Source organism: Furipterus horrens, unplaced genomic scaffold, assembly GCF_987537825.1.
Source record: "Furipterus horrens unplaced genomic scaffold, mFurHor1.1.pri manual_scaffold_10, whole genome shotgun sequence".
NCBI lineage: Eukaryota > Metazoa > Chordata > Mammalia > Chiroptera > Furipteridae > Furipterus > Furipterus horrens.
In genome coordinates this window covers 72,343,795-72,357,352 of record NW_028327180.1, presented here as the reverse complement: position 1 = coordinate 72,357,352, position 13,558 = coordinate 72,343,795, and the positions used below count along the sequence as shown (strand labels likewise).

Sequence of the window (13,558 nt, the reverse complement as noted above, 5' to 3'; positions counted from 1 at the left end):
GTTTAGAAGCTATCTTTTGGTACATGGTGGTCTTTGCCTGCTTGGTTAAGAGTACTTGGTCTATATGCAGTTTGGAAGCTGCTCTCTATGCTTGATAGAGCTGCTCACTGAGGCCTGTGCCGTAACGCAACCTGACTTGGCTTTTTTTGTATCTTTAGGTCTATACTTGGGCCGATCAGTTTCCCCAGAGAACAGACAGGCCTTGTTGATAGTATTCTGGGAGCTGACTGGGGGAAGAAGGCTGGGAAATCTCAACATTTAGTACATAAATCTCTCAATCACTTTTTTCTGGTATGCTACTCTTTCTCCTAAAACTGTTGTCTCCAGCCCAGAAATTTCTGCTTGACTCTCTCCAGAGAACAAACCTCAGTCTTCTAATGGGAATTCTGGGAGCTGTGTATGTTTAATTGTATCTCCAGCCGTTTTTTTCTTTTATTTATTTATTTGAATTTTTATGGGCACTTTATTCAGATGGCTGAGATCTGAAAAGATGGTTTGTTATGTAGCCTAAAAGACTATCTTACATTCCATCTCAAACTGACCTTTTTTAAAAGGAGAAAAAAAAGTGTAGGTAAGGAGTTTGGAATTCAGAAAAAAAAGTGGGTAAGAGGTTTGGAATTCAAGGAAAATCTTAATCAGATAAAAGCTGCAGTCCAGCAATTTTTCTCAAATCCTTTCTTCTGTTGACCAGTGATTTTTTTTAAATTGTGTATTTATTTATTTATTTTTTAATTCTTGTTAATTTTTTAAACTTAACTTACTTATTTTGGGGGTGTCCCCACTCTGTAACAATTCCCCCCTCTCAGACTTAAGACCCTTTATAATCTTGTAAAGGACAATGGGTGAAGGTCTTGTGCTTCTCTAGCTGCTTCAAACTGGACATGGTTGTCATCCTACCTACCCTTGGTTCCAGAAATCCCTAATAAGAGTGGGGGTGTGGAGGGAGGGTGGCCTTCCCACAGGGGGAAGGATCTTGTAGACTCCAGGTCAGTTCGCTGTCTCCAGGCAACGGCATGCTTGGTTTAACAGGCTGGCATCCTTGTTGTATTCTGGGGGTAACAGATTTTAAATCTCATTTTTACGACTACTTTCACCAGTACCTCATGCCACCAGTTCGTGGATATATTGAGAGTATCGTGCAAGACAGGTTGTTCTGCTTTCTGGTGTGAGATTTTGTTTTCTTGGGTCTGCTGTGTTAGTTACCACCTGTCACCTTGCTTCTAGCTTTTAGGACTTTATTGCTGCTTCCTCTCCTGTTATTTGTCTTTGTAGTCTTTTGCCTTAAAATTAACAAAACTTCACTAGCGTTTACATTTAAGAGGGTTTTTGAAGGAATAAGAGGCAAACGTGTGTGTTTAACTGGAACATTATAGTTGTAATTATATTGTAATTACTTTTTTTTATTGTCCTTTTTGGCTAAATTACAGACTTGGTGAGGTCAAAAACACCAGTCATGGTTACTGTTGTGTTCTCAGACCCCATATCAGTCATGGTCTGACATGATCACTGGATGGTGGTAAAGTAATCCAGCCGCTAGACACTTGCATAATGGAGCATCTGTGAAGATGGGCTGGAGGGAACAATAGGAACTGCCTAATGTGTTTCCCTCTTGGCTCTCTGTACTTGCAGAAGAAGGGGACCTCATGACTAGGTCTAAATTAAGGTGGACTCTCTTGGATAGAATACCTTGTCCCAACCATGACCTCTGCCCTCGCATGCTCTACACCGCCACCACCACCATTGCCATCAGCAGCAGCAGCAACAGCAGCAGCATCAGGAAGCAGATCTTTGGAACTTCCCAGCCTGACAGAGCTCTGGTAGCTCATGGGCTAGCAAAGCCAGGCAGGCTGCATGCAGTCAGCACGCATCCCTGGGTTGTAGGCATGTCCCTGTCATGTTCAGTGTTTGTACATTTGACTTCATTGTCTCAGTGTAGAATATTCCATTTTTTGGATATGCCAGTTGGTTGTTTTTAATAAATGTGATTGGGTAAGTTCAGATGGCATTAAGATTAACTGCCATTTCTTCAGGTAGTTTTCTGTTCCACATCCTGCTTTAGTCAACATGCACTAATAAGGTATCCATGATGTGTGACTCACTGGTAAGTGCTGGGGTGAATATAGCCATAAACCGGGCAAAGCGCCCAGTCTGCAGAGCTCACGGTCTACATCGCTCACTAATCCTTTGACAGGCTCCTTTCCTCCCTTCCTGAATTGTTAGTGAAGTACGATTACAAGTGTACAGCTCAGTAAATTTTCGCAAGCCGAAAATACACTTAACTAGTACCCAGATCAAGAAGCAGGATTACCAGAACTCAAAGCTCCCTTTAGGTACCCTTTGAGGCACCCTCTCACTGGCATGTTAGGTTTACCTGGTGGATCTTTATGTAAAATGACTTCCTTTGCTGCTTTCGTGTAGTGGCATATAGGAGTAGTGCTTCTGTCAATAGATTTCATGATAAAGTTACTTGACCTTATTGACAGACATTGATCCTAATAATTGTGCATAAAGGTATCATTTAACAAATTAATCAAATTACATTTTTAACACCCAAAATTATCAGCCTAAATGGTACTATTATGGCTTAAAATAACAACCAGTCTTTCTAGTAAATTAATGAAAAAATGGAAGTGTCCTTTCAGAAACATTAAAGGAAGATAGTCACAAATTGGTGTGATCCTGGTATGTAGTAGTGCCTGGTAAAATTTCATTGAATGAAATATTCAGATTTCTCACTACCTGGGAAGGGGTTGTCGTGAGTTATGGCAGAAGAGAGGCAGTGGAGAGAGTGGAAAGCTTAATTCACAACAGTGTTTACATTTGCTCTAGCAGTCGCTCACTCTCCCTTCTTTTCTTCGTCCGTACCTGGCAACCACTGATATACTTTCTGTCTTCATTGGATGCCTTTTCTGGACACTTTATATAAATGGAATCTTACAATAGTATGTGGTCTTTGTGACTGGCTCCTTTTGCTTAGCATCGTGTTTTTAAAAAGTTTCGTCTATGTTGTAGCATGTGTCAGCCCTTCATCCTTTTCAGATAGGATGGAGTATTCCTATCTGTCCTTTTGTAAGGAGGTAGCACATTCTGTTGACCCATTCATCAGCTGATGACCATTTTAGTTGTTACAAGTAATGCTTCTGTGAACATTCATGTATGTGTTTTTCTGTGAAAATTGGTTTTCAGTTCTCTTAGGTATATATATAGTAGTGTAAGTGCTGGATCTGTTTAACTTTTTTGGAGGAACTGCTAAACTTTCCCACAGTAGCTGCACCACTTTACATTCCCACCAGTAGACTATAAGGGTTCCGCTTTTTCCACATACTCAACAGTGCTTGTTATTTTTCTTTTTAATATTTTATGGCCATATTAGTGGGTGTGAAGTGGTATCTCTGGTTTTGATTTGCATTTCTTTGATGACTAATGATGTTGAGGATCTTGTGTATATTGGCTATTTATATATCTTTTGTTTTTTACTTTTAAAAATTAGATAGTCTTTTTATTGTGATTCTCTTTTTCAGAATTATTTATTTTAAATGTTAATCCCTAATTAATAACAATTAATAGAGAGCTGTTCTTCAATATAAAGAATTTTGGTGATGTTAGAATAACACAATTTATAGTCAATATATAATTAAAAATTTACAGTCTATATAATATAATAGAAAACTTACAGTCTTCACAAACTTTGGCTGTTTCTGAACAGAGTAAAATAGCATACTCAGTTGTTTATGCAGTGGCAGAGCCAGGGCTAAGTAAATGTGCTGTTTACTTTCTGGTAATTACACTGTCCCATTTGGTAGGATTTAAAGAGTATGCAGAAGTAGTGGGTTGGTAATGAGAGGTTTATAAATTATATTTTAAGGTAAAAGTTTTATAAATTAACTCCAAAATTAGAAGTGGTTAAATAACGTAAAGCTAGAGTTTAGGCACTCGTCCAGGATTTTCTGAGACTTACTGATAATTACTTACAGAAGGGATTTAAAACTTAGGAGAATTTTGTACACTTGAAACCTGTATGGTTTTATTAACCAATGTTATCCCAATGAATTTAATGAAGAAAATAATAACTAAAAAATCTTAGAATTTTCTTGCTGTTTAAATAGGACTCAACCAAGAAAAAAGTAATATATTTATTTCTAATAGCAACAGTACAGATAGGCTATAGAGAGATGTAGTAAGAAGGAAAACATCCGTTATTTTAGATGTGCTGTATTTCATAGTCTAAATCTAAAGGACAAAACATTTATAGGTAAATATTAAACAATAAATTGAGGATGATCAAGGCCAAGAGGTATGACAGCAGACTATGATAAATCTAAGGTAGGAACACGGACAGGTTCTAAGGTTCTTCTGGGGAGCTGCACAGAGCCTGGGAAGTGGGAGTGAGGCACAGTCTGGGGGGTGGTAAAGGGAAACTCATCTGAATTTTCAGATCGTTGCATTATTTCTATCTCAGCAGTGGAGATACAGGTTAAGTATAGGTAGTTTATACTGAATATAGTACCTTATATAGCATGCTTAGGTAATTGTATGATTCTTTTTGGAAAAAAAAGTCAATCTTACTTATTTAGGATAAGTAAAATTGATCATAATCATTAAAAAACGTGACAAAAGAATCCAGCCCCCAGCCATTGTTTATTATCTGTCACAGTTATACATATAAGGACTCCCCCCTACCTAACAGCACAGAGCAGGGCGAAAGCAGGTCACACCACTTTTCAGACCTGCCTCTCACGTTATCCCCTACAGCCAGGGTTCTGTGACAGGTAGCTTGTACTCAGGCTCCCACTGACCCAGTTGGTGGAAGAGACCAGGCATCTGTCCAACACCAAAGTGACAATGCTGCTGCTTCCCTGAGAGCCCCAGGGCTGTGGCAGGAAGGAGTGTACCGAAAGGGTGCTTGGGAACAGAGAAGGGAACTTTAAAAATACATTTTGAAACCAAGTATCCCCCACTCCAGTTCTAGTGCACATGGGCCCCCCTTGTCGAGTCAAAATTATGGCCGTGGAGACACCCAAAGTGTAAAAAGTGTTAGAATTTGTACAGCTAAGCAAACTCCTAAAAGAGAGGGATTTGGTTGTTTAGCAAGTTATTATTTATGCAGATGGTGGTCACTAAGTACTTCTTGAAGGTGATTGCTTCTTTTCCTCCTACATTGTAGTATTTTAAACACCTTTCTTGATAGTCTAAACTTGGCAGCATTATAGAAACAAACCTGTACAGTGAATTCCTGGAGTCTTCCCAGTATGAAGTCAGAGTGGGTGTTTTTTGTTTTTAGTTGGAAATAATATTAGTACATGATTCTGAAGTGGTGAATTTTTATGGAGCAAAAAACGTCACCTGTAAATGTTTCTTTTTTGCTCACCAAAGAGAAAATGGGGGTTTCTGAGACGGTTGGAATTTCTTTGCTCTGTTATCTGTTACCCTGGTGTGGGATGATCAAATGTCTCACTTCCAGGTTGCTAGGAAACAGGCAACTGATCTTGTAGATACTGGCATATCAGAGCTCTTTATTCTTTGGACCTCTGTATTTCTTAGAATTGTCATGCTTGCTTTCTAAAACCTAAATTATGCAGAGGCAACATGATTATTTGACCAAGCTCAGGAAATATAAAACAGGTCAAAGATATCAAAGCCAGGTTTAAAGAACATTACTAGCTAGAGTATATTAAGTGAACATTTTGCCTCTGTTTTTTGCAGCAGGCTCTTGCTGCTTTTTGTGACATTCCCAGGGCACAAGAATGGTTAGGTGGGAGCAGGTGGAGAAAACTACCCTCTCCAGACCTTCAGATAATGTTAAAAGTATTCTGAATGAACCATGGCTTCGGGGACTCTATTTAAATAATTTACTAATTTGGTGTCCTGGGAACATTGGCTTTACTACAGCTCTTTTGCCCATATGTTTTCCTTAAAAAAAATTCACCTTAGGTTACAATACAATTATTTTGGGGATGCTTTAACATTAGATTACAAGGGTTTTTAAAGTGTGATCAGATGGTAGATGTTTATGGAAATTTGGCACAGGAATTTTTTTGAAATTGAGTGTTTTGTGGTATTAATCAGAAAAGTTCATTGGCTTTTGAATAGCATAGAGACTGGGATGGTTAAAATTTAAAGAATTAGGGAGCTGTACTTCATGTTATGAAAGGTCAGGCTCTGTTTTTCTCTCTCAATTCAGGATAGAGTTCTTTGTAGCAGATGGTTTAGAGGTTGCGTATTTTCTTAATTGGCTTAGTTGACTGTGTATATTATGTTCATATACAGCCAGGACCCAGACGCCCAATGAATACTCTGTTATTACTTACAGATTGATTTCTCATTCTCAGCTGGTTCATCTTTTAAATGAGCTGTGGTCTATTGACACACTGGAAAAATTAAATCAAATGTCTTTGTTCTATAAAGGTGAATTGGGTAGACTAGCCATATGGGCAATGGCAGGAAGACATACTTTTGGTGTGAGTTCAAGTAGCTGTAGATGTGACTAGTGAGAAAGTTGCTGAGCTGTATTGACAGCGGTTTTATGTACAATTAGGTAGAAATTTGTATTTTCATAAATTTCTCAAGTTAAAAGTCTAATTTCTGTGCACAAACTGAATATAACAGTAAACCTTGCTTTGCTGTGACTTACATACTATTATTATTATTAGAATATTTTTGTAACTTAAAAATTATACAAGTGATATATGTTTATTACAAAAAATGAGAACGCACAAATAAATTTTTTAGAAGTTCCTGTGATCCTATCACGTGAAGATAAACAGTGTAAACTGTAGATGTCTATCATTCTAGACCTTCTTTCCATTATATATGTCTTTCAAAACCAAATTGTATGATGCATAGTGTTTGGTAAGTTTAGCTTTTTTCATGTATCAGTATAGCATGAATATCTGTTCAAGTCATCAAATTTTTTTCATTTTCATTTTTAGGCTGCTTAGTAGGGTTTCGTGAGATGAACTATAATTGTTTAATGTTTCCCATGATTGGAATTTAGGTGGTTTCTAATTTTTGCTGCCATGGTGTTTATAGGGTGGAACAAGGTGTGTTTACAGTTGTTTGTATGGAAAATAATACCGTAATTAATAAATAATAAACGAGAATAAAGTATGTTCTGTGTACTCACAACATAAACCTACTTATGCCTCATCCTGTATATCTACCTTTTTGCCTCTGTCTGATTATTTCTTTAGGATAAATGCCTGGGAGTAGAAGACTTTGTAAAGCATTTCTACACTTTAAGGCTTTAGAAAGACATTGCCAACTAGCTTTCCAGAAAGGCTATTTCAGTTTTCAGGTTCTTCTCTGTCTTACTAGCTTTATACTTGCATTAAAATATGAAATTTTTATTTAGTTGCAGAATGAGGAAGAGCCTGGAGAGCCGCAACAGGTCGTAGGTGACGCTCCTCCTCCTTACAGCAGCATCTCTGCGGAGAGTGCAGGTAGGTGCTGGCGAGGTGACCACTGGGCTCTTGGAATGCACTTAGCCCTGGGCTTTGGTCTAGTATGTGCTTGTTGGTAGTTTGCCTTTGTTTCAGCTTCCTTAAGTAGTCTTTGACATTATATTTAGTTTATAGCCTGAGGTGGGAAAGACCCATGGTACTGTTCAGAAAAACAGGTCAAACCCCATTCCAATGTAGCCTTTTTATGGAACTCAATTTCATTCCAACAGTCTCTTAAAGTAAAAGAAGAAGAAATTCAGGACCCGGCTGATCACCTGAGTTTTGTTCTTTCTGTAGTTTCTTCATTAGCTCTTTTGCTCTATGTGACTCTAGTACCTATGGTGTGGAATATAGAGTGTTACATATTTTTATGCTAGTAAATTCTTTAAAAAAAAACCCAGCAAGCTAGAAGCTTCCTAAGTCCTTCATTCTGTTTCTCATAATTTAAATATTCCTCATAGTTTAAACCCTCCCTAATTGACCTTTCATCTTCCCATATTATGCAGGGTATCTTTTTAAATTTCTCATATGTGTGTAGAGGGATGGGGAAGAAGAAAAACGAAAATCTCAATAGTTGAGGACTTTTGGTAACTGGAGCTTCCTGATAACCAGTTCTGCTTTAATTGCTGAAAGTTGACCAAAACTAATGAAACTTCTTTCATATTCTCTAGAAAAGAGCTGAGGCAGAGTGGCAAGTATATGCCCCATGGTGCTACAACTGAACTCCACCTACTCCCAGGGTGGATAGCAAGTTGAAGACAGCATTCATACCAGACAACCTCAGAATGCTTTTCAAGCACTTCAGACAGCTGGGTAGTCTTGCCCTGGCCAGGTAGCTCAGTTGATTGGAGTGTCATCTCATACACCAAAATGTTGTGGGTTTGAGCCCTGATCAGGGCACATACCTAGGTGGTGGGTTCAGTCCCTAGTCAGGGCACGTGTAGGAGGCAACCAATTGATGTTTCTTTCACACCAGTGTCTCTCTCTCTCTCTCTCTCCCCCCCCCTCCCCCTTCTCCCCCCCTCCCCCTCCCTCTCCCACCCCATCACCACCCTCCCCCTCTCTCCCTCTCAAACTAGTAAACATATCCTGGAGTGAGGATTTTTAAAAAATCTGTTAGTCTCTGTGGCCATGAAGCTGCCATTATAATTAGGAGGAACAGAAAATTTCTCACCTCTACTCCAGCTTCAAATTCTGAACTCTATCTTCTTATATTAGTTAAGTTACTTTTATTTGTAAGTATATGAAACTAACAGTGCTAAATTATGGCTTTGGAAGAATTCTAAGCTGTCTCATAGAATTAAATTAAGATGACAACAGCAGGACTTGGGAAAGAATTGCAAGAATTGCAATACTATTTCCTATGCACTCATCTCTGCCTAGTCTTCCATTAAATATAATACATTAGTGAAAATTTCAACTGATTAATAAGAAATTGGATTCCTGTTTTATTAATGATAAATGTCCTTTATATTTATAAGAGGTAATTTTTTTCTGAATATCTTAGTTTCCACTCTTTGTAAAAACTTAAAACTATTTTAGATAGAAATCTTTCTCAACCACTTCTTTCCCTTATTCACTGACATGTTCTGTTCTTTGTTTAAAATTTTGCTTATGATTTAGGGATTGCAACAGAAACAGCCTCTAGAAGGTATTCTATTCTGTACTATAGAGATACTTGTATTCATTGAGTTAAGATTAAGTTGTTTTTCACTCAAGAATGAAATTCTTGATTATATCTGCAAGATTATATCTCATTTTGCTGTCAGCCTGAGGTCCTTTCCCTCTTTCGCTTGTTTTCTTTGTTAATCTTGCTATGGGCCTCAACAGCAAATAACAAAACTTCTTAAGACTGTGTAAAAAGGAAAGATAAACTATAGAATAAAGCCTGAAGAACTCTCTGTTGAATGAAGTCTTTGGGTTTTGTGGCATTTTAACTGACTACCCAGGGGCCTTAAAAAAACATACCAAAAAAAAACAAAACAAACAAAAAAAAACCCTTTCTATGTCTCTGTGAGTTCTTTAAGTTCCAGGTCAGAGAAATAGGTTTTTAGATATCATAAGTTACTCAAAATCATTGATTCTTTTTATTATTTATGAACTAGGGTTTTCCATTTTTACTTTTTAAAAAAGGAAACCTCTAAAATGGCTTAAATGGCCTTCTCCCCTTTATTAAGTTAACATGGCTTTTTAAAAGATAAATGTTTATTGTGTGTACTTATTAGTCTATTTCTGAGAAGAACAAAAAATGCAACACATTGGTAGGGAAAAAAATCACATAATTGTATATTCACTTTACCTATTTTAATTTGAGTAGTCTAACAAATACTAGATTTTTTAAAATTTTGAATGTACTAAATAAACTTGAAAATATTGTAATTAAACTTTTCATGGAAACTTAAAATTTTATGAGATCTGTATGGATAGATTCCATTTTTAAAAGGTTTTATTTATTTATTTTTAGAAAGAGGGGAAGGGAGGGAGAGAAAAGAGGAATAGTCATCAATTGCCTCACATGCCCCCAACATACGCCCCCAACTGGGGACCTGGCTTGCGACGCAGGCCTGTGCCCTGACCAGGAATCAAACTGGCCACCTTTCAGTTTGCAGGATGACATCCAGCCCACTGAGCGACATCAGTAAGGGCTGGATTCCACTTTTTAAAAAATCTTTTTGAAATAGATAAGTAAAAATGTTTTTGTTTTCCTCAACTTGTAAGGTAGTAGATACCAGTTTTATTCATGTATTAAAAATTACTATGGCCGTGGGCTAATTCAACTTGCACATTTCCCTTTGTGATGTGACTTTAGTATGATTTGATTAAAACTAAAAAAAAAATTGTATAGTAAGTTATACATGGAATATTTTGTAATATATACATACACACGAGTGTTCCTCAAATTACATAAGGTTGCAGCTTTAGTTTCAATACACATTTTCCTATATTTTCTTCTAAAAGCTTTGATATTTTATTTTTTCCATTTAGATCTGCATTTCATCTGGAGTTGTTTTTTCTGTATAGTGTGAGGTAGCATTTAAGATTAAGTTGTTTTTCCAAATGAATATCCACTTGGTCCAGCACCATTTCTTGAAAAAAAAAATTCTTTCTCCATTGTACCACAATGTGACCTTTGTCATAAAACAGGTGGCCATATATGTGGGGATCTGTTTCTGGACTCAGCAGTCTGTTCTTTGGTCTATTTGTTTTTATCTTTGTACCTGTGCCCTACTCTCCTAATTTGTAGAGCTTTATAATCTTGATATCTAATATAGGTCCTTGAAGCTTTTTGTTCTTTGAGATTGCTTTGGTTCTTGTTGGCTGTGTACATTTTAGAATCAGTTTGTCAGTGTTTATAAAATGGAACAAAACAGAAACCCTTGTAGAATTTTAGTTTGGATTACGCTGATTTTATGGATCCATTTGAAGAGAATTATCATCTTTATAATATTGCATCTTCCAGTCTATACATGACATAGCTTTCCATTTATTAAAATCACCTTTAATTTCTCTCTCTAATATTTTGTAAGTTTCAACATAGAAATCTTGCATATTTTTTGTTAGATTTATTCCTAGGTATTCAGTGTATTTTGGTGCTATTCCAAATGGTACATATATATAATTTTATTTTCTACTTGTTGCTGGTATATGGAAATACAATTGATAGTTTATATTAACTATGTACTCAGAGACTGCTAAATTTATATATTCCAAAAGCTTGTCTGTAGGCAATCATGAGCATTCTAGGTATATAATCATGTCATCATGATTAGGGACAGTTATTTCTTCCTTTCCAATTCTTATTATTTCCTTTTCTTGCCATATTGCATCAGCTAGTAGGACCTCTGAGATAATGTTTGAGTAGAGAGGTGATAGTGGGCATTTTTGTCTTATTCTCTAATCTTAGGGTAGAAGGCTTTTAAAAATTTACCATTACTTATGACATTTACACTAGGTTTTTCAGAGATTTTTCATCAGAGTAAGGAATTTTTTAACAAATTCCTGATTTGCTAAGTGTTTTATTATTGGTAGTATTGAATTTTATCAAATGCCTTTTCTGCCCATGTGAAGAGAATAGAATTTTTTCTTTTTTACTGTTAATGAGGTGAATTGTATTGATGGATAATTTCAATTATGATCAGACTATAGTAAAATTGGAAGTTAATTACAATTAACCAAAGGGGGGGGGGTGTTAATCTTGATGAACTATAGGAATTTTTTTCAGAATCCTTTTTTTCTTCAAAAGTTATATAGAAGTTTAATTCATTTGTAAATACATTTTTTATAATAATAAATATTGAATTTTTAACAATAGAATTCAATAACAATGAAGATACATCATTAAGAAGAGGAAATTAAAGATTTAATGCAGATAAATAATGGTTCTGTAACTAAGTTACCTTAGGCATACCATAGAAAACAATACGTGGAAAAAATAATGTGAAAGAATTGAAGTATCAAAACAAACCCATGAGAAATTAACTTTAACTTCTTTTTAAGTTGATTTTCATGTCTATAAATGGGAGGAAACTATGGTACAGACTTACACACACACACAGGTGAAGTATTTTTAGTTTTAAGTGTTTTTCTTCTGCCACTGTTAGTATTAAATGTCTTTGTGAGTGTAACACGTAACAATTGAAAAAAGTGTTCAAAGCACTTAGGAGAGCAAAGTGAGTCTGAATTTAAATAATTGAAAATAGATCAATTTAAAAACCATTCCTACTCTCTTATTAGTAAACATCTTTTGATTTAATTATTTTATATGTGCTGTTACAGTGCCTGGTTTTTGTTTGCCAGAGTTAGTGGGAGTCCTTTTTTACCTCTATTCAACTTATCTGATAACTGTGACTTTTTATTCTGCAGTATATTTTGACTACAAAGATGAGTCTGGGTTTCCAAAGCCCCCATCTTACAATGTGGCTACAACACTGCCCACGTATGATGAAGCTGAGAGAACCAAGGCTGAAGCTTCTATCCCTTTGGTTCCTGGAAGAGTAAGTCCATGGGAATCAAGTTATTTTCATTATCTACTTTGATTTATTATGATTGCATTGATTAGTAAAAGTTACATCTAATTTTTAAAAACAAGCACATGTTCTTTTGGGATAATAAAATGACAAGGTAAAAGGTACAAATGAACAGAAAATTAATAGTCAAGCCATCTCGTTTTCTTTGTATCTTTTCTGCTACCACCACTTGCTCAAGTCTCCTGGCATGGTGGAAATGTCCCAGAGCAGGAGCTGATTTAGGAAATCACTGACTTTGCCTTGATTCTACACACTTAAATTTTTGGTATTGGTTAGGTAGCCGTTAGGGAGATCTATGGAGATAAAAACTAAGTGCAACTTTATGGAATTAAACTCATAAAAGCGTCCTAACAGTCATCTAAGATGACCCTTAGGCCACTCCCAGTCCAGATTACACCATCTGTGGGGGCATAGTGAATTCAGATCCCATCTGGCTAGGTGTTAATTCATGGGAGTGCAGGTGGGGTGTGATGAAAGCTAGCACTCTTGGTGCTTGATATCAGACCTGTAAATGATGTAGATGTGGTTCAAATACTCATCCAAGTTGAAATTGATACAGGTGGGGCCTTGGGCCAGATCTTGGCAGAATGGGGAGCAGGATAGTGTCCTCAGAAATGTGGAACAGGGCTCCAGACTCTAGTTCCAGCAGAAAACTAGAGCAAAAGATAAGAAAGAACTGAAGCTCATCTGGCCAGTGCAATGGCACAGGCCCTAGAAGTTCAGGCCTTGGGGTAGCAACTGTTTACAGACCACACCTTTAGGGGTGGGGCTCCTAAAACCACTACTTGGAAGAAATAGTAGTTTATAAGTTCAGGATAATTCTGCATGGTGATGTGCATTCAGTTCTTGTAATTCTCCAGGAAGAAACTAGAACTTTGTGGAGCTTACTGTCTGAGGACAAAACAGCCTTAATATAACTACCATGTATTGGAAACAAACAACGTGATTGATCCTGTGCTTGGTGCTTTTGTGTAGTGTTTTGTATATTATTTTTTCAGTATCCACAGTAACCTCACAGGGCAGGGATTGTATTATCCCCATTTACAGATGCAAAAACTGAGTCTCAAGAGTGATTAATTAGTTTACCCAAAG

General features: G+C 36.6%; 1 protein-coding gene across 1 annotated transcript in view; it reads left to right on the top strand.

The window, feature by feature from the left end:
- NDFIP1 (Nedd4 family interacting protein 1) overlaps positions 1 to 13,558 on the top strand; it is a 36,390-nt gene that overhangs the window by 8,256 nt on the left and 14,576 nt on the right. The window contains exons 2-3 of the mRNA XM_090288094.1: positions 7,352 to 7,439; positions 12,303 to 12,433. Of these exons, the coding sequence (XP_090144220.1) occupies positions 7,352 to 7,439; positions 12,303 to 12,433 (219 nt within the window). The remainder of the gene's footprint in view (positions 1 to 7,351; positions 7,440 to 12,302; positions 12,434 to 13,558) is intronic.